Source organism: Macrotis lagotis, chromosome 8 (genome assembly GCF_037893015.1).
Source record: "Macrotis lagotis isolate mMagLag1 chromosome 8, bilby.v1.9.chrom.fasta, whole genome shotgun sequence".
Classification (NCBI taxonomy): Eukaryota; Metazoa; Chordata; class Mammalia; order Peramelemorphia; family Peramelidae; genus Macrotis; species Macrotis lagotis.
In genome coordinates, this window is record NC_133665.1 from 142,419,042 (window position 1) to 142,445,553 (window position 26,512).

The following is a 26,512-nucleotide window of genomic DNA, read 5'->3' on the forward strand; positions in this document are numbered from 1 at the left end:
CTGTCTTGAATTGTATAGTAAAGGGTTTTGACTACATGATCCGGAGTAGTTTTCCCCATGGTTATAACACATTCCACTCATTTGTGACTGCCAAAAAATGGATATTTTATATAATCTTTGGGCATATCATATATCATCTCTAGAAGAAAGCTATCAAACTGAGGGTCATTTACATTGCATATAGAGATAAAATCATTAAAGTTTTTTGGTCCTCTTATCATAGAAAACCAGTGATGCATTACAACAGAAAAAGGAAAAGTATTTAAGTCTTGAAAAAAAACAAAGGCAGGAGTCAACATATATACCTTTGAACTTTTCCTTTATATTAAAAAAAAAAATTCCCTGAGAGTCTACCTAATGTAAGAGACACTGTGCAGAGGGTTAAAGGAATCAAAGAGGACTAAGTCAAGGGTCTGTCCTCAAGGTATTTACTGCCTTCTAGGGGATAGAATGATAAATATACATATGCACGAATACATTTTCTCCCTACTGAACTGAGAACACCTTTATTTGTTCTGTCTTATAATTCACCAGGAGAACTGAGCTACTAGGGCTATTTGATATTTAGCTCTGAAAAATCAGAAATATGTTATCTGGTAAGACAGTGATTTGCTATAATTATTACAAAATCATACCATAACAAAAATAACTAGAATAAAAAAATGAAATACTTATTTATAAAGTACCTGTTGTATATAAGACATTGGGTTTATAAATATAAAAATGGAATTTTTTGCCCCAAAATGTTTCCATTCTCTCAGATATCTAGTAAGGATTACTAACAGTAAGCCATAATCAAGACAGGGAATTTTTTTACCCATTTGTTCACCTCTTCTTGCCCTCTTTAGGTTTTTCTCTGGGTATGATTTTTTGCCTTTCATTATATCCCCAGAGTCTAGCTCAATATCTTATACCTAGAAAATGTTTAGTAAATGGGTGCTGACTGATTTTTCATTCCTCTCTCCTTTGTACCATAGTTAAGACTATATTTGTTCCTCCTTCCCCATTTGATTTCCAGATAAATAACAATGGAGCCTGTGTTGTAGCTCCCATTATACTACATCTTGCCCAGTAAAGTGCCCTTAAGAAGCTTTAATGTGAGTTGAATTGAACCAAAATGAATTGAACTAAAGACAACATTGGTTTGATGAGCTGTGAAGTATGATGCTCTCTTCTCACCTTGGCCTTCCCTCTTCTTCAGATGGAACACTCACCTGCCTTGCCTATCTGCACAGCCAGCTTGGTAAGCTTCCCTTGCAAGACTGATTTCTCCTTCTTGTGCATGTTGGCCTTCTTCTTGTCATCTCCATCTCCCCCTTCAGCACTCTTCAGGGGCTGCATTTCCATGGCTGCTGCTCCATCCTGCTGTTTGGCTACCAAAGCAGAAGACACACCATCACCTTGAAATCCAAAATCCCACTCTTTTGCAAAGCTGTGATGTCAAGGAACTTCCCCCTCCCTAATAGGAATGAGCCTGAGACTGTATGGAGAGACCAGGGCCAGGAGGCAGAATAAAAAGTCTCCCAGGGGAAAGAACCATAGATCTAATAGTTGGGTCAGAAGACTATGGTCTTCAGGTAGAGAAGGGTGAGGTCTTCTCAAGAAATCTGTGATTGACTCCTCAGACAAAGCAAGTGATACCACCATGCTTGGCCAGTAATGTTCTAGGGAACCTTGAAGGAGCTATGAGTATAAATGTGGTTTTCTAATGGTGAGAGTTAATGTTTCTTGACCCTCCCCATTCCTATCCTGCTCAAAAATTCCATCAAATAGGTTATGGCCATTGGGTCCATCCTATATGATTGGAATTTGATCTCAGTCATATAACTCAGGAGACATGAGTTCATTAATAAAGACAAGATCATTTGTCCAGACATTGTTCAAGGCCATGATTTCATAAAACCCCAAGGGATCTAGCATAGATCCCTAAGGAGATGTTTGGTATTCAGAGACAAATTCTTATGGAGAGACAAATTCTTAAGCCTAGATCTACTCTCTTAGCCCAAAGATCTTGGGAAGCAGAAAGGGCGTAAGTATCCACCCCATTTAATTTATAACAATTATTTTTCCAATGAAATGGATGCATCACTAACATAGGGACATAAAACATTGACTTCTATTCAAAAATGCCTTATTTCATGAATCAGATCTCAAAAACTATGTCTCAACATCCCATCCAGAGTAAATTCCCATGTTTCACTCATTCAAAGAGAATAGACTCTTACTCAAGCTGTGTCCAAAAAAGTATTGCTATAATCTAGACTGAACTTTTATGTCCACTCTTAGGACATCAGGTGATGGCCACCAGGGATGAGAGAAATCAAGGAAAGTTATTCCCTATCTCTTAATCCCAGGCTTAGATCTGTCATCCTGTTTGTTCAGCCCCCAAGGTCAATCTTAGTCACAATCTCAACCACAAAGACCTGGTTGATGCTCAGACACTATATCTGTCCCTGGACCACACCAGGCCATGAACAGCTTCCATCCAGAGAAGCTTGAAGAACACCAAGCAGAGCCCCTAGTCAAACTAAGTAAAGAAGAGAGGCCTGGGGAAACTTGATGCCTGGATTTCTACATGGCTCAGATTTGGATTGTCATGATTTGATTGCCAAGTCCAAGTAACAAACTACACCCACTAAAAATGCCACACGTCCTTGGATAGGTATGTATGTGTCTGGCAGATTGGCCTTCACTATGAAGCCAATCTCTTTGCACTCTGCTTTGAAGTCACATTATCAGGAATGGGGCTGGGGCCACACATCACATACCACAACCTGATTAAAATGGAAGGGTTACCTTTGCTCTGGCTGGTGTCCATATTGCCATCCTGCATTTTACCTACATGATAAAGAATTTTAACAAACAACAAAGAACAGACAATATACGGTCATCACACAGACAGAACACTGTGATGGACATTTAAATCAAAGACTGGGTAATGACTGGTTTTTGGGACATCTCTTGATTTGTGACTTTTGTGAGTATTTGTCTAGCTAAGTCCCATAAAGGAAAAAAGACCACTGAATAACTCTGTGGAATGATACAACATCTGCCCATTCATAAGGGTCTCTATGCATATATTTCTTTGGGAGGTAATAACTTCAATTCAGAGAATATGACCCTCAAATTTCTTTATCTCTAATATGATGTACAGATATATTTAAACATCCCCATGATAACTAGAAAGTTTGCTAAGTTCATTAACTTAATATTAGTATGGCATCTACCTCCAAAAGGGCTTGAGGTGGCTTACAGATGAAAACACAGAGCAAGATAAGACAAAGAGAAAACAGATCATGGTCCATATGAAGAAAGAAGAAGGAGTAGATAGTCAGGCATCTGAATTAAGTGGAATAGAATACACAGACAATAAAATTGCTCTAATTTTCCTGAGCAAATAAGGCAAAACCAGAAATAGATTGTGGAGTTTTAAACTTTCTGATAAAAGAAAAGCTGACCCATTTCATTTTTAAATGTTTTTGTCATGACTGTTGATTTATTTTGAGTTTTTTGCTTTTTAACTGGGACAAGTTATGGTTTGGAGAAACATAATTCATGGCATATTCAGAGCAAGGCTCTTTGTTCACCTTCTATTTAAACAGCTAAAATGATTGGCTTAAGATTTCCCTGTTTCTTCCTTGACCTTTCAATGCTCCTTGGACAGAAACTCATGAGCAATGAAACAACTGGAAGATGAGAAACTGAATGGAGAATTAAATGCATATATATAATGTACATAAAGTATATATACATGTATATGTATATATGTTCATATATTTACATATATATATGATTATGTATATATGTACAAGGCACCAGGATACTTCATACACTGGCCCATGAGCCAAAGAATAATTGACTATTGCCTCTATACACAGCCTTCTCTGTCTGGTACTGTATCAGGGCATGATTTTATTGATAAGCAGCAATGATGATAATATTTTTTAGGTTTACCTTGTCACCAAGTGGACAGCTATCCAGAAAATGCCAACGCTAAAGAGACTGTGAGCAATTGCTGCCTAGATTGCTTCTACTTTTTAATCCATCAAGTTTGGGGGGCCAGAGCATGAGGAGGCCTATTGCTATGGCTGTTCATTTGTCACAACAGGTTCCTACTATTCTCTATGACTCAACTGTAATGTGCTTGTCACATTCTGAATCTGGGAAGGGAAACTATAGCACTATCTGATGCGACCCAAGCAGATAAGGACTTCACCCTTAACACCAAAGGAGAGGCCACATTAGGTCATCATTGTCATGATGACCAGGGCAAGAAACATTGGGTGAAGGAAGTTGTGTAATATGACCGAAATGTGGAGGTTGCTCACTTAACTAGACATTGTTACAATGGGTGGGGAAGTCTGGGGTCACAAAAGATTCAAAGTCAAGGTGTGTATATATATATAGATAAACAAAGCAAGGCCCTATTTCATCCTAGCTAAAAAGAACTCATCCTCCCCAGTTGGCTGATCCACCAATATCAAAGGAGGCTCATAAGATACTCTCCTGGTTGTCAACGACTGGAGAAGCATCATGGTAGAGAGAAGGTGTGAGATTAAGTAGTCAGTCTGGGATGGTCATTCCATTAGGATATGGTCACAGAAGTGAAACTAGCATAGGCCCAAAGGAAGGGTTAATGGCTCTAGAGAGGGGACACAATTAACTACTTAAAGATCTACAAGGCAAAGAAATTCCTTTTTTAACTTCAACTAAATCACTTCTAGCTACTATTCTAGTCAATAATGTTTTAAGTCCCTAACACTTTTAATTTGTATATATCTTTAAAAAAAATTTTATACACATTATTTCCTAGAGCAAGAAGAGACTTTAGAGAGAGACAATCTTGTCCTACTCCATCCTTTCAGAGAGATTTGCCCAGAGTGACACAGATAACAAGCCTCAGGTCTGAAATTTGAACTTAGTCCTCTAATTCCAATTTCATCCTTTCCCCACCATGCAACACAGCTTCTTCTAGTCAAAAGGTGAAATAAATTTAAAAGTTGAAAGGACAAAAACTAAAAGAATTGCTTTGCCATTTAACTTTTAACTTTATTTTATTGCAATGTCAGTGCTGTAGCATCTGTGACAGTTTGTAAAAATCTGCCACAAGGGAAATTTCTTAGCTATGCAGGCATTAGGAAAACATTGTGTGGCTCTCTATAAGCATTCTCCAGAGACAAACTAGGCAGTATCTAGAGGCCAATTCTTCCTCAGTGGTACTGGGATATGTGTTCAGAAAGGGTATCTAACTGACATCACCTTGCTGATCATCCCCTTGACTTCTTCATGCAGTCTCTGTGGATTTCATCAAGTTATTTCTTCTCTCAAATTATGAGTTACTGCCTTTAGAAATTGAAGATATTGAATTAAATGACCTCTAACACCCATTCCAGTTGTAAATCTATGACATAATACTACTCCTCCCCTAAATAATTAGAATGCAGGGAGTATAGGTTTCTCAAGTGCTCAACTCCTCAAAGATCCTTTGGAAGGGATCAATTTCCTAAGGAGTTCCATTTCCCAAAGGCAAAGAGAATTAACTGAGGAATAAAAGGAACAAGAAAGAAAATGGTTTCATGATCCCAGAATACAAGGGCATCAGATCACTTCAGAAATGGCAGAGATTTGATTTTTGAATGCCATGAAATATGCCATCCTGGGCTTTACTTGAGCCTTGATAGTTAGGAAATATTCCTATGCTCCTGAGATGAAACAGGGGAGAGAAAATTGGGAACAAATTACTGAGAACTGTTTTCCAGTCTGTCTTTAAGGGAAACTGTTCTACAAAGGGTAAAATAAAACATAAAAAATGCATGATGTATTGGATAAACTGCCAGAACAGAATTTAGAAGACATGAATTCTGGACCTTGACACTAATTATACGGTGAGACCTTGGGTAAGTCACATAAACTCTGGGTCTCAGTTTTATCATCTTTAAAAACCAAAGTATAAACTGCCTAACTTCCAGAGGGAGAGAGGTAGCATGGATTGGGGGAAAGAGGGCATCTTTAGAAGTTACTTAAAAAGCTTTAAGTCCTGACTACAATATTGTACTAACTTGTGACTTTGGGCAAGTCACTTAACTAGGCATCTCTCTAAGACAGCAAGTCACAGAAAATATATCAATCTGATACTACAAGGGGTTTCCACACCAGAAGTCTCTCCATATGGTTGAAAACTCAGTTCTGGTTCCAAAGCAAAATAAAATACTCCTAAGATGATAAATAAATTTTATCAGCTATTTTACAATTATAAGAGGTTTATCACTTATTCTCCAGGTTGGGAATTCCTTGTTTTAATGGTCAAATCTATAGAATTGGTAAGGTGCCACAGTTTGACTCCTGAAAGTCACAGGCAAGGAAGCCTTCCCAACTGGCTCATGGTTTCAAACCACTAAGGATGATGCAAGACAAAGAAAGCCCTTGATGGATTTCATCCTTCAGTGAGACATTAGAATCCTCTGATGTGCTTTCATCTGTTATATCTGTTATATCTGTTTTCCCTTCCCTTCACAAAGCCCCAGTTTCTTATCAAAGTGTATAAGTACGTACAGTGAATTTGCTTTGCTTCCTTTGAAAAGTCCTTTTTCTAGAGTCTGCCATTATTTTGGTAAAAACAATTCCAGGTGTGAATTAAAGTAATCATGCTTTAAAAAAAAAAAACTAAGCCTGCCTAGGAAGAATGGACTTCAAGGCATGATTCTAGGTGGTACAAAGGACTTTTGTCAGAACTGCATAGTTTCTGATTAAGTAATTCAATGTGCTCATTAAGACCAATTCATTAATTTCATTGCTTATTTCCAGTGTTGCCCACATAGTCATGAAAATCCCAGTAAACATGTGTTCTTTTAGGAAGATAACAGATAAAGACTGGGAAAGTATGTATGGTCAGACAGAAAACATTTTATGTTTTAAGGGGGTGGAAATAGAAGGTTGGAGGAACTTTCTTTAAAATGATGCCATTTTCCAAAAGACCTGGAGTTTGTTATTCACCCATTCGGCCAAAATGACAACTCCCCAGTCACTGCTAGGCTCTATGAGAAGGAAAACCTTGGGTCTGATCTGGGATGGAAGGAGAGCTCTGTTTCTTATTTAGTATGACTATTGACGAATCTGGGTCTGGTAAGAAATACACATCAACACTGCAAGGGGATGGAAGCCTGGGAGCCTCCATTTGTGCCTGGGATAGGTTTTGCCACAGGCCCAGTTAATGGGTAGCTCAAACAAGCTCTAGAAGAAAACTTTTAAAGACAGAAAACCAAGATTAGGATAGTCTAGGAAGTTGTTTAAGGGTTGAAAAGCTGAGTTTTGAAGGAAAGGAAACTGGATGGTTTCTTGATGGAAGCTGGACAGTTACAGGCAAGAGAATCTTAGAAGCAGTGGGTCACTTTGCTCCATTGTTTAAATTTATTCCCATCATGCTTAGCTTGGTACAAAAATGAACTTTGCAGGCTACTCCTAATTAGGCTACAGCCTAATCCCACAATGGGTATCAAGGTCATATTTTTATCTCTAGTCCTAACAGAAAATTCTTCATCTGTGTGTTTGGGGGAAGGGGTGGGTAAGAGCTTACAAATAGAATCTTCAACTAATTTACCTTAGAGTATACTTCCAACATTCACCCTTTGTATAACTGAATTAAGACCCTGAAGTTTTAGCATTTTTATTCTGAATAGTTTCTACTACAAATGGACTTCCCTGTTTTCTTAAATTCATTTTGCTACCCAAAGCCCAGGTCAAGAAGCCTTACTCTCAGTTACTCTAATATAAATGTGTGGTCTTGAACCTCTAAAGAGAGAATGGTGGAATTAGTCCATAAGAATAGCAGGTTATAGGTCAAATGAAGTTGGAGGGGTGTGGTTCTGACACTGTTGATAGTATTTCTGCATGATAGATCCTCAGATTCTAATAACCTTCCTCTGAGCATCACACCACCAGTCTTCCACCATCCAAGACTACCCATCTTAAACTAGTTTCAAAGCCACAGTTCATACCCCAAGCAGCTGCGTCTGCACCCTTGGATGCACTGTCCTCTATTCACATTGCCCTGTGAAGGAATTTCATGCTATTTTGCTGAGGTATAATATGGTAAGAGGCACTGCGCTCCCTGGGAGAAGAACCAAGGAGATAGGTTCCTTTTCTGAGCTTTGATCTTGGGCAGAGATTGAGTTGGAGCATGTAAATTGCCCCCATGAGAATGAGCTTCCTGTAAAGTTTTTACTCCCTGATGTTCTGTTTTTCTCAGCTTTTTATCAATTTCAAGAACCTCTTTTACTATACTCACTATCCCTTAAATTCAAGGTGAATTTACTCTAAATGAAACCTTACTAAACAGCTGCCCATTCCCAACCAGAAAAACCAGACTTCACAGCTTACTGCAGTCACAAAGGGGATGAGCTCAGATCAACTCCCAAAATAGCATTCTAAATATAACCCACAAGGCCTTCATTTCTCTCTTGTCTTTGGGGGCCACTATCTTTAAGGAGCTACTGAGCTGCCCTTCAGCACCAGAGGGACTCTCACTTTCTCATCCTGGAAGTGAGCATGTTCAAGGGTGATTCTGCCACTAAACACAGCTGTCTTATATCACAGACCCTGCTTCTCTCATTTAAGGAGGTAGAGGTTAAAACCAAAGGAAAGTCTAGATTGCTTACCTCCTCTTGCCTTCCTCTGACTGACACCCTTTCAGGAAACCATCTTTAAGAAGGGGTACCCTCTCCAGAAGGATGACGGGGGGGGGGTGGAGTAAGCATTCCTCACCTATATCTTCATTTCTTTACAGAGCCATGAGGAAAGGACAGTGGGGTTGGTTACAGCTCTTTTCTGTCATAGATTATCACCCCTCTCTTCCAAGGAAATTCAGTTAAACTTTCTAAAGTAAATAGTAACTTCCCCTGAAGCATACAGAGCTGCCCTTAAATTTCTATAGAATATAGCCTTTCCCCAAAGTCTTCCATTTTGTCATTCCTGCTGAAAGCCATAGCAGAGCTGCTTGAATCTAACAAAGCAACCCTTCCCCACTTTTTCCTACATAATGTAACACTGAGGGAGAAAGATAATTAATAACTGCTCACTCTCAAGGAGTTTGAATACTGAGTAGCTGGCCAAAATTCCTCTAAAGAGGACCCAGGGGTTCCTAGAGAGATCCCTCCAGCCTGGCCTTGCAATGGCCCATACAGATTCACCAGACACTTTTCAAGGTGTCACAGTACAATCATATTTGACAGCAAGAATGTAGCAGGTGATTTCCTTGGTCTGACTGGGCTCAGGACAATGAATATTTAATGAGAGAACTAAAGGAATCCTCTTTCTTAGCATCTCTTTCTTCCCCACAAATCCTATAGCTTGGGTTGCTTATGACATAGATAGTCCTGTACGGTAACAGGACTGACGTTTAAGAAAATAGTCATGGATTGGGAGATTCCTAGGAGAATCTCTACTTTATCCTGCTCAGCACCAGGACAACCCTCCTCAAAGCAAAACTCTGCTTTACTTAATAGCTCCCATGAGTCATTTCCCTCCATCCCATTTCCAATACCATCATTTGGCCAGGCCACAAAAAGGATCATGATTGACTGTGATCACCTCCGACCTGCAACAAAGATCTCCTTCTTCATTCCTGATGTGCACCGAAGCTCCTGAGGCCTAGCCACCAAGGTCAAGATCAAGCCCCCCCTCCATCCCCAGCAAGATTTCCACCCAGTCTCCCCCCACCCCTACTTGAAAAGTGCTCTAAAAGAATGCAGAGTTTCAAGAAACATACACCGCACAGCACAGCCAACAGCAAATAATGCTAGTCCAGAATCATTGAGAAAAAACAAAAACAAAAGAAAGAGCTACTTCAGGGCCTAAGCTAAGTGTCTACCCATTCATGATTCGAAAGTCTATGAAGAAAGGTACTGGCTAAAGTATCAGCATGCTATAGGATGGGGTCACGAAACTAGGTGAGACAATATCAAAATTCATTGAGGTTGTATTTTGGAGTGAAGGACCAGAGCCCTTGATGCTTAACCCTGAGGCCAAGCCAGAAGCACGGGCAAATAGATGAACAAAGGCATCTCTCCCTCACAGACAGTGCTCATGGGTGCCAACACTCAGAACTGAGAGCGGCCCATGGTGTAGTCATGTTGCTTCAGAACCAGATTCCTGACCCCGGGCCATTTATTTCCCAAAGCTATGGTGAGACTAAGTAGGCTTATGAGAGTGTCACGCTGGAAGAATGAAGCATATGTCAGGGGGAGCTGTTTGCAAGCGTTTGGTGAGATTTTTTTCACCAAATACTCAAGTCAATTTTACCAGCCTTCTCCTCCCTTGCTCCATTCCAAAGCCACAACCTCCCCAAAGTGGCACTGAGGGCCAATTTGAGGAGATGGGCATCCTTTGCAAAGCAGGTGGCTCTTGAGGCAGGTTGAGCCCTTGCCCCAAAGGTTGATAGTAGCATGGCCCCTCTTATAAGCTACTGTCAGAGTGTAAGGAAGAGGCACTATCCCAAGATAACACATGCGCATACACCACGTGTGCTGTTGAGAAGAGGAGGCGAGCCGAGAGAAAGAAAGAAAGAAAGAAAGAAGAGAGAGAACTGGAAGAGAAGTCCATCAAAGGAAATCCAAAAGCTCAGTATTCTTGACGTACCATTGACTAAGCTGGAATTTGCATTATCGGTGGGATTTGCACCTGCTGCACCATCTGTAGCTGCAGGAGGGTGGGAGGGGTGGGAAGAATCTACTGAGTAATAATGGATAAAAAGAATAGTACGTAGTAGTAATAATAATAATAATAACATGAACAAATTCACATGACAAAATATCAACATTTATGAAATTAACATGATTTTGTTCTCTTGGGGGGATAAAACTTGGCTAAAAATTAAGTAACATGATATTAGAAAGATGAGATGACATCACAAAAATGTCAAAAAAGACAGGGCAACAACTCATATATGAAATATCTTGAAAATAAATATAGGAAAATATTCAGTGGAAGGCTGGGGAGGATAAACACTGTACAACAATGGGTTCTACTCTCCAAGAGATGCTTGGGATTGCTCTGGTTAGAGTGAAGCTCTAATTGCTTACCCAGAGATGGAATGCCCTACTCCCATCTACCCAGTTTAGCAGTGTTGTGTGGATCAGTCTTCCTGATATGGAGATATGTTTCCAGATCCACTCCCAGAATGACTTGTCAACTGAGAGCTGTTTAAGTGTCACCTAGAGCTTCTCAGTACAATACAAGCTAATACCAGGAAGGTCCATTGTCACAAGGAAGCCAGTCCACTCCTAAAATTTCTGACTAGAGTCCAATAAAGGGACCCAAGAGGTCAATGATCCTAAAGTTAATGATTAAGCTATAAGGTGATAGGTTGCATTTCATAAACTAAAATAAAGTTTAGGAGGTATGCCTTCCATATATTTACTGGCTCTGGTCACTTCATTTTAATTCTCAAAAATCATCAAAAATCCCAGACATAATTTATTTCTATTCCTCAAGCTGACAAAATAATCACAAGGGGAATTGGTCATGTTCCATAAGTTAGGGTGACATGGTGGGTAGTTTGATGGTGTGTGGTTTTGTGTAGTGATGTTTTCTACTATAGAGTAGCATGTCATACTCCATAGTGGAATATGGGTTGTGTCACACTGGTGGTATTGTGATGTTATAATATATTATAGTGGTGTCATATATTATGGTAGCAAGTCACACTATATAGTGCTGTATGATTTGTTACCCTGTATATGGTTATATATACACTAGTACATTGTCATGAAATGAAATATGGTGATAGAAGATGACTATCACATGGCTAAAACATATATTTAGGTTCCTTTGTTGGAATGCTATATGTTATGGTGGCATATGTAGCATGATCATATGTAGCACTGTGAGGTCTTGTCAAGTATTGGGTAATGGTTTGTAGCATCGTGTGATTATGTGTGGGTCCTGTATTCATAACCTCGAGTCTTCAAGGGGACAGTACAACTATTAAAAATGTCAACTACCCTGAGGTATTTCTTACTGTACCTGGAAGCTGAAGGCCATCCACTTTGGTCACACCTGTGTGATGATTTTTAAAACATATTAATGATGGTGAAATATGTCAGCTTTCTCTCTCTCTCTCTCTCTCTCTCTCTCTCTCTCTCTCTCTCTCTCTCCCCCTCTTTCTCTCCATTCTATCTCTAATACACACACACACACACACACACACACACACACACACACACACCTGGATCAAACTGAAATGTAAACTGGTAAATGGGCATCATTTATGACAGGCTTCTGAAGAAAGGGTCATGCTGGAGCTGGCATGTGGTAGCAGTGTGGGAGGAGGGAGCTGTATCCCTATAGGCTGCCACAGGGAAATCTTCTATAGCTTCTTGATTCAATGTGTTTCTCTGAGGCTCAGTCCTGCTCCATCATGCCCTCTCTTAGGACTCAGGATCAGGCTGAATAAACTCAAGAATGGAAAAAAGAACCCATCCCTACCAGATCCTAGAGTTTCACCAAAATACCCGCTTGAGGGAGAGAATGACTTGGAAGTCCATGCCTTAGAACTATAGGAAAGGTCACAGTCTATCTTGGATATTTCCAGTAATAAACCTCCTGGGTCAGGGTAGGGTAGGAACATAGGTGCCTAGATTTGGAGATAGAAGATACTCAAGGGTTCATCTAATCCACACCTCTCACTTAAGAGGAGGTAATTGAGGTCCAGAGAAAAGTGACTTGGTGATGACTATATGTCTTAGCTTCTTCAATATATGGATTGTGTTTGTAGCCAGTCTGAATTCCCTCCTTCATGCAGACTCCCATTCATATAATCTCTTAAATCTCCAATCCTGCTGGCTGGATGCAGCTGGGCTGCCTCTTAGTTTTCAGCCATAGTCATTGGTTACAGAGAACTACCCACTCCTTGGGCAGACTATAAGAAGGAGGATGGGTGGAAGAGAGTAGGCTATCTGTGATCAAGCCCATCCCTCTGTGGGGAGCTATAAAACGAGATCTTACTAAGATCATCTCCATCATCCTTCACACTGGAATCTAAAAAGCCCAAATGTAAGTGTTTTATTATGCTTTGTGAATAAAGAAAGCAATTGGGATTAATGCTCAAAAATTGTTTTCCCTAACAAAGGTCAGGAAGAATGAGAGCATGTTAAAAGGGAAAACTGCTGGGAGATAGTTTATTAGTTCTAAATGGTCTGGAAATCAGATTATGAGCAGCCTAAAATATTGGGTGTCTGAAGATCCATAGAGAAGCCTTGGGAGTTCAACAAAAGTGCTCCTCAGGTGCTAGCTAGGAAGGCCAGCATTTTTTCTTATCACAGAGAACTTACCAATTCAGCCACCATTTTGTATTTTTCTTTTGAAGGTGGAAGAGGGTCAAGTTTAAATATCCCTCACAACTTGGAGACCTATGTTCCTAAAAAGAGCCAGTAAGGGTTCCCTCACTTGACTCATTGTTTCTTTCCCATGGCTCAGAGTACTCCCAGACAATCAAGGTCACCATTATAAGAAGTAAATCCGGGCTGCTTCTATATTAATACAACCAAGAGGGAGGATGAACAACTTTCTGAGGACTTTCTAAAATCAGTGGTGACCTTGTTATCTCATTTTTAGCTCTTGACATCACCTACTCACACTACCAATTCCTTCTCTGTCTCAATTCCCTTATATGATGGTTGAACTCTTCCCTTCATAGTAACTGGCAGCACTGACTCAGCCTAGGAGGATGACTATTGGCATCCAGAGCCATCATCATCTGAGAAATCATAAGATTTACTCTGTATAACTCTAGTTAGGCATTTTAACTGTTCCCATTCAATCTTGGTGGAGAGGGAGTGGTTAAGGATTACCATTTGCACAGCATACAAGGTCAAATGGAAACCAGGAGAATTTAGGTAACCGTATAATTCCACTAAACACCAAAGTCATAGATAGAGACAGCATTCTCTTTTCTTGCTACTCTTAGAGAAAATCATAGGTCAGACTAGAGCATAGCTCCACCTAGTATATACAACGACAACAACCAAAAAAAAAAACACTTGGGTGGGCTGAATGATATGACATGACAAGACAAAAAAACTATTACCAAAAAAAAAAGTCCATTGCCTAAGGGCAGAACACAACACAACTGGTCTAAGTGCTGAACACCTACACCTGAGAGTAGATGATATTGTGGAAAGCATTTTCTTGGCTGCCCCCAGCCAAATTCCTAAAAGAATGGCACACATTGGACTTAGGAACAAGTAGTGACAGGGGAGAATAGTTACCTTTCTTGTCTTTCTTTTCTTCCTCTTCACCACCAGCTCCCAGTAAGGTAAAGATGATGCCAGTCTGAGAGTTCACTCCCACAGCGGTGACCAGCATCCTGCCAGAACCCTCCATCACATGGGTCCCTGAGGAGAAAGAAAAAGAGAGTAAAGTTATCGTTGTACCCACTCTGCCCAGTCCAGCCTCTGACTTGACCCCAAATGAACATGATTGTAGCTACTGCAGATTCTCAGTTCTTCTTTCAAAGATTTCCACCATTCACTGGCAACTGTGAATGCCCCATCAGAATCAAAGCTGTTTTTGGTTAATTCTATTAATGATAGTAGGCACTTTACAGACATATACCATTTCTTCTTTCTACCAGTTGAATAACAATTCAATTCAATTTAATATAACAAAGCCTGGAAAAAAATAGTTATTCCTGTCCTTGGTCACTGTGAAAGATATTAGAGATAACTAAGACAAAAATGATAAGTTCTAATTCTCCAGGAACTTACAGTCTACTGGGAGGCAGGTTAGCATATATATTATAATTGGTTAACCTAATTTTACAGAGAGGGAAACTGAGGTTCAGTGAAGTTAAGTGACTTGTCCAGGCTAACACACCAAATACAAACTCTTCTTTCTCTTTAAACTGGGGTTCAGTGTTCTTCCTGCCACACACTTTGCCTTTCAACCTCCTTTTTTGCTCTTCTCTTAATCAATTTTGCTTATGTGAGGAAATGATGATGAGATTCATACCTTATTATTAATAATAAAGCCTAATAAATCTAAAATGCTATATAGTTTTAAAAAACTCTGTCTTTGAAAAGCAAATTTTTTTCATGTATTTTTGCTTGATACTCACAGGAACCCTGAGGTGACTGCTATTGCTATCCCTTTTTTGCAGCCAAAGAAAACTGAGGGCAGAGAAATATTAAATGACTAACCCAAGGTCACATAGCTAATAAATATCTGGGACAAGATTTCAATTCGGCTTCTCTTAAATCCAGTTTTATCCACCGCTACTCTTCTTCATCTTACATGTTCCAAATTCCATAATAAATTATATTGGGTTCTATTATCCTTAAAGATAATCTTGGTCCTCATACTCTCAACAATACTTAGCATGGCTAACCAAATTTTGCTAACCAAAGTTCAATACAATTGTTGTGATTTTCTGTATTTTATTTTATCCATTTAAAAACATTCTAAGAAGGGGTCCAAAGGATTCTCCAGTGTTAAAGGTTCCTAAAACACACATAAGATTGAGAAGAACTGGACCAAGAACAGGAATAAGTATTTTTTTCCCAGAGCGATTAAAATGGTTTTTATTAAGATATATTAGCAAAATGGCACACCTCCCTCATGGTGGAAAAGAGGGGCCAGAGTAAGCATTTATTAAGTGCTAGGTGATTTATAAATACCTTATTTGAGCTTTACAACAACCTTGACGTAGATGCTATCATTATTATACTATTACTGAGGCAGACCAAAATTAAGTGATTTATCCAGGGTTACAAAGTTAGCAAGATGTCTGAAGTAAGATTTCAATTCAGGTCTTCCTGACTCCAGGTCCAGTACTCTATCTACCTGAATTACAAGAGCCCTAGGATTCTTAAAGGTCATATTAGGCCTTATACTGCTGCAGAATTCCCTGGGCATCAAACACAAAGTAATTAAGGATTCAGAGGGTTGAAAATAAAGATGTAGCAATATAATTAAAAAGTCATCTATCTTAGGTATGGGCCCATTGTACTTGATTTGTGTATTAGATAGGCAAAGGAAGTTGGGTTCCAGGTAAGTTAGGTATAACCACATATATCTCAGAGTTGGTCCTCATTTAGCTCATTTAGATATCAATTAATTATCAACTTTTTTAATGGGCTTCCTTTGCAATTCTTTGTATTATGTTTTAAACATTTAAAACCATTATTCTAAGAAGTGATCCATAGACTTTCCCAGATCAATAACACAGAGGGCCACAAAGCTACAAGTCACAGAATGAAATGAAACTGATTCAGAATTTCAGGCATAGTTCTCATTCAGGACAATAATTATATTATATTCAAGGATTCTTCAATTTGTCCCTCTCCTCTCTTAGACAGACAGAGAAATTCTAGCCCTGCCACAGAAAGGCAAAAATTGAGGCATCAAAGGAATAATTCATGATCCCTTTAGGTTCTCTTAAAATTATGAAAAAAGAAAGGAAGTATTTGACAAAGTTTCCAGGCCCATTCTTATTAAATATAGCTTATTTAACCTGCCCCTGACTAAACTGAGGGATTTTTTTTAATGGGTTGTTGTTTTTCATGAGATCTAGAAGAAGGGATGGAAAAAGCAAAACCCGGCAACCAGGGCCAATTTCCACCAAAGATAATCAGACCGCCAAATCACATTTTTATCTAATCACATATATATCAGTGGGGATCTCACCAATGTCTCAGTCTAGGCAGACTGAAACTTTATTAGAGCAAGCTCATGGAGGCCTTATTTGATATAGGAGACTAAAAAGGACAACCCAAAAAACTACTTTTAGCTTCATGGAACATATGATTTAGCAGTTCAAGTCAGATCAATGACTGATTCAGGCTATTAAGATCTTTCCACCTGACTGGTAGCATGAGAACAATGGGAACATAGGAGTGCAGTTGGAAGATAAGCACAGAGAAATTATCCCCCCAGCCCCCACAAAAGGTCTGATTAACTCACTTCCACATCTGTCTTTCCCCATGCATGAAATGCAGTCCTCCTCCAGTCACTCCCTTCAAGACACAGTTTAAGCACTACCTGTATGGAAAACTTTTCCTATCTTCCCCCTTCCCCCCAATTAAAAGTGCTTTCCATCCCTGATTACCTTCTATTCTGCTCTTTTACATTTGTTTTGTATTTTTCCTATATTTGATTATATATCAATGTGCTGTATCCCCATAGGATATAAGCTCCTTGAGAGTAGGGGCTATTTCATAGCCTTTTCAGTACCTAGGACAGTACCTGAGCATAATTTAGAGAGCAGTAAATTTTTTTTAAGTTTTATTTATTTATTTAAGGCTATGGGGTTAAGTGACTTGCCCAAGGTCACACCGCTTGGCAATTATTAAGTGTCTGTGGCTGGATTTGAACTCAAGTCCTCCTAACTCCAGGGCCCATGCTCTATCCATTATGTCACCTAGTTGCCCCAGCAGTAGTAAATGTTGCCTCAATTGCCCAAAGGCAAATTGGACTTAATTTGTTACCCCTCCCTAGGAGATATGCATTTTAAAATGGGACAAAGAGAAGATGAGTGTATGTATTTGTGTGTGTTTGTAAGTGCATGTGTATGTGTAAATGTGTATGAAAAGATGTGCAATATAATGGCAAATGCTCTAGATTATAAACCAGAGACAAAATAGCATAGTGAGATGGAGAGCTGGATGAATGGAAACTGCAGCCAGGAAGATGGGTTCAAACCCAGCTTTTAATAGCTGTATGAGCCTAAACAAGATACTTAACCTTTAGGTTAAATTTTAAATTTCTTCATATCTAAAATGAAGGGATTGGAGTCAATGTAACCTCTAAGGTTGCTTGCTTCTAATTCTATCCAGTCTAAATCTAAATTATCCATTGATCTTAAACCTGGATTCTATTCCTGGCTCTACCACTGAGTGTCTGTGTGACCCTCAACAGATCAAGTCAGTTTCATAATCTGTATAATTAGGGGAATTCAACTAGATAAGTTCTAGACTTCATGGAAACAAGGCATTCCCCAATGAGGACCATTTCTATTGATATACATATATATATTAGTTCTGCAACTGACAGTCTTGGAGATGATAATAATAACTTCTCCTTTCATAGCATGTCTTTTCAATTTTACAAAGCATTTTTCTCCTTATAACCCCAGAAAGCAGGTGATCCAAATAATTCATAATATTTCATTTTCTAGATAGTTCAGAGCAGTGAAACAACTGGCCTAGGATCATACAGGTGGTATGTTTTAGAGGCCATCTCCTACAACAATTTCAGCACTTTTCCCCCCAAAAAAATTATAGTTTAGCAGAGGTCCTTAGCTTTGTTTGTGTCATGGATCTTTTTGGCAGTCTGGGTAAGCCAATGGACCACTTCTCATGTTAATTATATTACATAAAAAAAAGAAAACAGATTACAAAAGGACCCAATTATATTGAAATACATTTATCTACATATTTTTAAAAAGGAGTTCACAACTACCCAGGTTAAGAACTGGTGGTAGGACCCTTTATGCTTTAAGATTCACGATGTCCATCAGGGCCTTTCCAAGTTGCCCCAAAGGCTGTCACAGGGATCAAAAGAAATTCATTCTGATGGGAAAAGCCCTTTGAAAGTCATCAAGTGTTGGAACTGATGAGAAAGACAAATATCCACATCCAGAAATTTGTGAATTCATTGATCTATATCCTCCTTCACCAATGACCCTCCAGACTCTAGAAGATGGTCTCAATGAGCTGCGGTATACAAAGATATCCATCACCTTGTGACCAGACTTTGGGAGCTGAATCTTTGTAAATACAGTTGTTTGCAGAGTGAATCTTGGGTGATCTCCAGGTCTTTCTGGAAGGTTTACTAATTTTATCGTTCCTATCAGAGATTATCTTCTCCTAAGAAACCCACCAAGAACTTATCCCTATGCTATGATTGTTCCATATCTTACCCAAATGTCATTCCTGGAAAAAACACTGAAGAAATCCTCTACTTCCTCTTGGGTCACTCACTACTTTGGTTCTTCATAGACAATTGTGGTGATTTTTTCTCTTTGGTCCATTCTAGTTTTCTAGGAATTCAATTCTTATGTGAGGCTTACCACACTAATTCTCCAAATTTATTTTCCCTTCCTTGTCCATTCCATTTTGTATCATTTGTTTCATTTCTTCCACTATTTCATTTCTAGTTCTTATAGTCAGGACATCTTTTTCTCTGAGGTTCCAGTTGAACTGTTCATATAGTTCCCCTCTTTTTGGTTCACCCATTAGGTTTCTCATAGTTCAAGGTGTTTCTTTATAATGCTAAGCATTTTTAACATTTATACTATCCTCCAGCCTCAACTTCTGAGTCCAAATTGATTCCCATACTCCTCGTTGCTATATATGAGTCCTATTTCATCATGATCAGTGGTCAAATGTAGTCTTAGGCCTTATAGTTTCCAAGAATTGTCTGACTATCTCTTTTTTTTTTTTTAGGTTTTTGCAAGGCAAATGGGGTTAAGTGACTTGCCCAAGGCCACACAGCTAGGTAATTATTAAGTGTCTGAGACCAGATTTGAACCCAGGGACTCCTGACTCCAAGGCCAGTGCTTTGTCCACTACACCACCTAGCCGCCCCCGACTACCTCTTTCTAAGGCTCAAGCCCAGGCTGCCTTGATGCTGAGATAAACCATTGTTGCCTGGTTGTTGATGTGACCCCTTCTCTTACTACAGTTCTTTCACTGTGCTGTTCTATCTCCTGTTGTGGGATTAGACTCCTTCATACTATACCTTCCTTCTCCCCAGCATACCCCAACTCAGTGCTTCTGCAGGATCCTGAAATATTTTTTTTGTGTAGTGCTGGCCTAGATAGACAGACTCATCACAGATGACAGTTTTCTTAATCACTTTTTCTTATAGGTCATTTTTAGAATTTTATTGGAGTATCTGTGAGGGAACTGGATTCTTCAGGGTCCTGAAACACTGCCATCTTCCTCCCTAAATATTTCAACAAATATTTATCAAGTTTCTACCCACCATATACAAAACAGAGAGCCAAATTTAGGTGTAACATAAGGGTAAAAAAAAAACCTTTTAGACAATTTTGAGGGATGTTCCAAAGTGAAATGATCTGCTTTAGAAGATTTTTCAAGAGAAGCCTAATGACACTTGTTAGGACTGTGGTACATACTCAGGCATAGATTGGACTAGATGGTAGCTGAGGTCCCTGAGATTTTGAAATACATTACATTTCCTAATGAATCATCTATCCAAGCATCATGGTTCACAGTAGAATGCTGCTAAATTTAAGAGTCATGCAAACCTGGGTGATGATGCCCTTCAAAATCTTATTAGTTTTGTGGCCATGGGCAAATGACTTAACCTGTCCTAACCTTAAAATGGGGATATTAACCAGAATAACTACAGGATCTATATAGGGTCAAGGAACCATGGAAATAATCTGTGCCAAGTGCTTGGCAAACTGTAAAGGGCTATCTAGATGCCAACTGTTATTATCAGCAAATATTTGCTGAACTTTTAAGACACAACAAGTTCCTGTACTAGGTTATCTATAGCCTTGGCTTTGGACATTCAGAGATTTAGAAGGGAAAGGACTTTAGAAGGAATTTAGAAAGTTTCATTTTATATATGAGGAAACTGAGGCCTAAAGAGGTCAAGTATCAGAACAGGGATTTGAACTTGTGCCATGTGACTAAATATAGCCATCTTTCTTCTATATCATGGAGCTTTCCTGTGGAACAATAAGATTAGGGAATGATCTAACTGTAAAAGCAAATTTTGTCCTGGGTTTCTGAAGCTTGTTTGTAACACTTCTAGTTTAGGTACAGGAAAGAAAAAAGGGGGGGGGGACATCTGGGAAAAACATTTGAAATGAATTAGTCCTTTTACTTGGTTTTCCAAGTGAATTCTATACTTCCCCAAATGCAGAAAAAAAATAGGCAGTCTATTATAGGACTCTAGGATGCCCTGAGATGATCCTGATCTTGCAGTGGAGGGAGGACATCATGATAAAGAAATGATGGCTTATGGCATTCTATTAGGCTAATGTAGGGCATCCCAATTCAGTTTAAAGTGGTGTAGCCTTGATAACAAGAGTTCAATAAGAATTCTGGGCTAGAGTGGGGAACTGGGGTCCAGTCCTGATATTGCTCTGAACTAAATTTAGATAAGTTACTAAAGCACATGGACCTAATTTATTTTTGTTATTTTAAAAGACACTTGGGCTATTCCTCTGTTAGCCTTTGCTCTCATCACATGACCAACCCATTTTCTCCATTAATCATGCCATAATTTAAGTATTATTATGTATGCAACACCTTGTACATGTGTCATTTCACCCAGCATACATCCCTCCACCTGCCTTAGGATCACCCACAGCTTTGATTCTTCAGAGATGACTGCAGTGGTACAAGATTCAAAGCCAGACAGCATCTCCAACAGAACATAGTTCTTTAAAACAATAGCTTTTTGGTCCTTGGTGAAGCTCAGAATACTAAAAAGCAATTTTCCAAATGTATCTGAGCTTACACTCTTAATCCTAATTCAGTTCTGGTTCCACCTCACTGTGCATTTGCAGTGGGTATTCCATAGATGCTGTATGATACCCATGAAATTTAAAAGTATTCTCAGAAGGGGCTCTTAATCATTTTAGGACCTTGGAATTCCTTCTCAGAATAATGATTCTTTTTAATTATCAAAGTCATTATATTATTCTATATTAGTCACAATTGGAGAAAATACTAAATTATAATTAGAAGTTAGATAGACTACTTTTCCCAACCAAGTTCACAGATGCCCTGAAATCTGTCCACAAACTCCTTGAAATTTATCAATGAACCTACAAAGGGTTTAGTGATCCCAGGTGAAGAGCTGCTGACCTTGAGAAAGGCCTCCAATCTTGGGCAGATTCTATTATGCTGAATTTGGAAAAAGTAAAATCCAATTCAAAGCCTGAGACTTCTACTTATTACCTAAGTGACTGTTCTTTGGCTCTCCTTTTTATCATAGATATAAAGAGGAGAGGTTGTTCTTCATAGTTTCTGAAGTTTCTTCCAATTCTAGAACTAATAAAGGACAAGGATAAGCAGTACACAGGAAGAAATATTGATGGGATGTGAGTTGCATTTTGAGAGATCTGTCCAATAATTGCTAAAATATTTCAAAAGTCAATAATCAGTGATAGGAATACAACATTGAGAAAACTTATAAAAGAATTTCATGATTTTTATAAGGGAAAAAAAGAGCAAATAAAATTCAAGATGGAACCATCCCTATCTATACCACCCAATCTGCACTCATCATCATCACCACTCCTCCTCCTCCTCCTTCTCTTCCTTCTTCACCCCTACTATGCCTCCACTTCTCCTCTTTTCCTTTTTTCTTCCACTAATGCTACTAATTAGTATTATCATTATTATTACTATTACTACTATTATGACTATTACTATGACTACTGGCAATTATTATTATCACTACTAAAGTAGTGACAATGTTAGCAATAGCAATGATGATAACTAGTATAATTACTAATAATAATATTTTTGCAATTTTCAGAGTACTCTCCTCATAGCAGATACATGAGGAAGGTAATAGATATTTCTTTACCCCTTTAACAGATAAAAAAAAAAAACAGGTTCAGAGAGGGAAAGATACTTGTACCCTGACAATATTTCAGCTACCAGTGGCTTGAGGGTCATCCAGTGACATCATGAAATGTCAGAGCAATGAGGCAGCCCTAGAGATTATCCATTCTAAGCTTGCCTTTTTACAAAGGAGGAAGCAAAAGGCTGAAAAGAGGAAATGTTTTGCTGAAGGGCACAAAGCTAAATCAGGGCAGAGCAGAGCAGAGACAAAAGTCAAGTTTTCTGATTTTTGTTCAATCATACTTTCTATTCCCCCACAATGCCACTCTTCTGCCTCTTCACTAGACAAGGAATGATGATGATGATGATAATGATGATGATGATGATGATGATGATGATGACGATGATGTTTACCTTTGATTCTCTAAGAAGATCGTGACATTAGGGAGGTGATGCCATGACAAGCACGTAAATAGGATTTGAATGAGGCAGTGCTGGTGACTTAGTATCAGCCTCATTTTCTCCTCCAGAGTCATCTGGATCCAGTGGTCAGATATGGATCAGAATCACTGGAGATTGTCCTGAATAAGAGGCAAGTGACTTGCCCAAGGTCACATAGCTAGTAAATAGCAAATGTTTGAGGTCAAATTTGAATTCTCATCCTCCTGACTCCAAGACCACTGCTCTTCTGAGAGACAATATAGTACAATGAATAAAGAGTTGACTTTGGAGACAGGAAGACATGGCTTCTAATCTTACCTCTGATACATATTAATTAGGTGACCCTGGGCAAAATCCCTAAGCCCTTGGTGCTCTTGGAAACTAAATTGAGGAGGGGCCAGCCTGCTTTGGGAGGGTGAGTCTCTACCCTTGGGTTGACCACTGAAATCACAGATCTTGTCCCTTTCCTCATTAAATGCTTTCTTTATCCCCAAATCATTTTGTATTTCTTATATTTTGCATTACTGTTATAATGTACTCATTGTTTGTTACTTGTTATATCTACCGTCAACTGTAAGCTACTTCAAGGAATGGGGATTGTTTCATTTTATTTGTTCTAAGCCTAGTCACTAGCACAATGCCTGCCAACAGTAGGAGCTTAATGACTACTTGGTGATTTAGACCGAAATTGAGACAGTAATAACAGGAAGAATGACCAGAAAGATTTTCATTTTTAAAAAATCCTTCCTCTGCAGGTGGGGTGCAATAAAAGAATCAAAGAGATATTAGGAGGTCTTCCTGAAGTGAGGATTAACCCATTATAAAAAAAGTTCTAACACTAAATTTGACTTTTTGTTGGCATTCTCATAGCTAGCTGATTCTTCTGTCCCTCCATTCTCCCAACTTTCACTGAATCAGAAACAGAAAATAGAGAGTTCTCTACCAATGGCTTCAGCTCCTTTATGGCTTTCCTGTTTAAACTTCAGAATGATAAACTAGCACAAAGGATCTTTCCCGGTCTCAGACTTGAGCTGGAGTGCTCCTGATCAGAAGAACTCTGACTACTGATATTGAAACAAAGGGAATTGGCTGCACTCTTAGTCGCCCTTGGCAAGGGGCCACCCAGCTATCAGACGGGCTGAGCCCCAGAGCCAAGGATCTCAGACAGCTTAGAACATGCTGCAGGTCTTTGTTGTTGCTACCCAAAGAGAGGGCCCAGGACAATCTTTCAAGAGCCATATCAATTCCTCACAGTCTCTAGTTTCACAATGGAGATCAGGAGTCCAGGACTCTGAACAAGCAAAACATGGCACTGCCCAATGAGAATATTCTCCCTCTCTCCCTAGAGTTATGGTACTGGCCTTGGAGCCAGGGAGCCTGGATTCCAGCCTGGAATAGACATTAACTAGCTGTGCAACCTTTGGCAAGTTCTTTGTCATCACTGGACCTTATTTTTGCCATCTGTAAAATGAGGGGTTTGTGTCAATTTTGTTCTAAGAATTTTCTCTGGTCTAAAGTACAAGTGATTTTAACTACATCTCTCTTTAATCTCCTACTAATCCCATCCAGCTCCTAAAAATGCAGACAATGTCAGCACCTTAAGTCCTGCTTTTAATATCTCTAGGCTTTAGTGAAATTAGATCATATAGACTGTGCTTTGGTAAAATGTTATATAAATGATAATGTTGTTGATGGTGGTAGTATTAATTGTTATAGCTTTGGCATGGAGAGGTGTCCTAAATTGTTGAAAGTTGAGGTGAAGTGGGATGGCCCTGGGATGGGGAGGTTGCTTTATATTATGAAAAGCATATTGGATTTAAAAGAGAGGAAGATCAGTGTTTAAATACTGTGTTTACTAGCTATGTGACCACGGGCAGGTCAATTAAAGTCTCTGAGACAGAGATATTTCCTCTGTAAAGTGGAAGCATCATAATTCTTTTCATATCTATCTCTCAGAGTGGTAGCTAGGTGGTAAAGTGGAAAGAGCACTGGTCTGGGAGTCAGGAGGATGAGAGTTTGAAGCCAGCTCAGGCACTTGATGCTAGCTGTGTGATCTTAAGCAAGTCATTTTGATGCAGAGAAACCTGATCATGGGAGTGAAGAGATCAGTTGGAGACAAACTTTGTAAATCTTTTGTTTGCATTGTAAAGGGAATCTTCCTTCCTTTATCATCTAATTTAGGCCACACCTGAGGGCCTGACCTTCAACCTGATTTGGGTTGCATTGTTTTGTGGCCCTGCATCCAGGGAGCACAGGCCCTGGAAGACCTCCCAAAAGAGACCCTTCCCCAAAAGGCAAAATCTCCAATGTGGGACTTGGGTCATTTCTAGGTCACCACCCCCTCCCCTGGACTCTGGGAGAGAATTTAAGATCTGAGGAAGGTTCCAGTCCCTTTTTACCTTCCAGTCTTCTGTTGGCCTGGCCAATTCAGTCAGCAATCCTTGTGGTCTTCTCTTTAAACTCTTTTTAACTTTCCTATTACTTTCTTAATATACTATAACTTCCTTTAATAAATCTCTATTTTCTTTCCAAAACCTGCATTCCTGAGTCTGAGTCACAAATCGCTGGGCAGAATTGAACCCAAGAAACAAATCTGCGGCGATTTTTACATGGTTGCCTTCTATATTAAACACCTAACAAATATGTCAGTGGGGAGTTATTGATTTTCATGATTTCTTTTGCATCTCCTCCTATGGACAGTGAGGCATCCTAAAAATGCAAAGTATCTAACAGAGTAAGTATTTAATAAAAACGCATATTGTCTGGTCAAAGGTAGAATGGTCTGACATCTTGAGTTCAGACAAGATATATTTGATTCAATGTTCACTGAATGAGATCTAATCTGGTTGAGAAATAGAGGTAAGGGGCAGCTAGGTGGCACAGTGAATAGAGCAATGGCCTTGGAGTCAGGAGTACCTGGGTTCAAATCTGACCTCAGACACTTAATAATTACCTAGCTGTGTGGCCTTGGGCAAGCCACTTAACCCCATTACCTTGAAAAATCTAAATAAAGAAAAAAGCAGGAGATAAGAGGTCCCTGCCCTCAAGGAATTCAGAAATGAATTTATTCATTAATTACTTGGATGTACTACTTTATGCAAGAAACAGGGTTGTATAGCAGAGAAAGTGTTGTCTTGGGCATCAGAAGCTATCTGGGTTCAAATTTCACCTCTCACTCCTGAATGATATATTTATGGCCAAGAAAATATATCACTGACCGGCTTTGTGCTTGTTACTGGATTGATCCTCAGTTTCCTCCTCTATAAAATGGGAATTATAGTAATACCTACCTTACAGAAAATTTCCAATAAGATCTGTATATAAAATGCTTAATTGGCTTATACTCTCAACTTTTTAAAAACCTTTGTTGGAAAGGAAAGGCATACATCCATAACAATGTGAAAGTTGTATACTGCAATGGATTTTAAAATAAATATATCACTGGAATTGTGATGACATTTTAAAGGAAGAAAAGATTATTTGTGTAGAGAGCTCAAGAATGAGTGGAAGAGGGAGTATCAGAGATA

General features: G+C 39.1%; 1 protein-coding gene across 18 annotated transcripts in view; it reads right to left on the minus strand.

Annotated features, from left to right (window-relative positions):
- The window catches only part of ATP2B2 (ATPase plasma membrane Ca2+ transporting 2), a 681,398-nt gene that overhangs the window by 95,105 nt on the left and 559,781 nt on the right, over positions 1-26,512 (minus strand). For 13 of the 18 annotated variants that reach the window (XM_074198571.1, XM_074198568.1, XM_074198575.1 and 10 more), the window contains 5 exons: positions 14,262-14,387; positions 12,019-12,051; positions 10,633-10,692; positions 2,797-2,838; positions 1,215-1,373 (listed from right to left, as the gene is read on the minus strand). In XM_074198571.1, coding sequence (XP_074054672.1) covers positions 1,215-1,373; positions 2,797-2,838; positions 10,633-10,692; positions 12,019-12,051; positions 14,262-14,387 — 420 coding nt within the window. The remainder of the gene's footprint in view (positions 1-1,214; positions 1,374-2,796; positions 2,839-10,632; positions 10,693-12,018; positions 12,052-14,261; positions 14,388-26,512) is intronic. The other 5 variants (XM_074198583.1, XM_074198586.1, XM_074198585.1 and 2 more) reach the window with 3 other exon arrangements.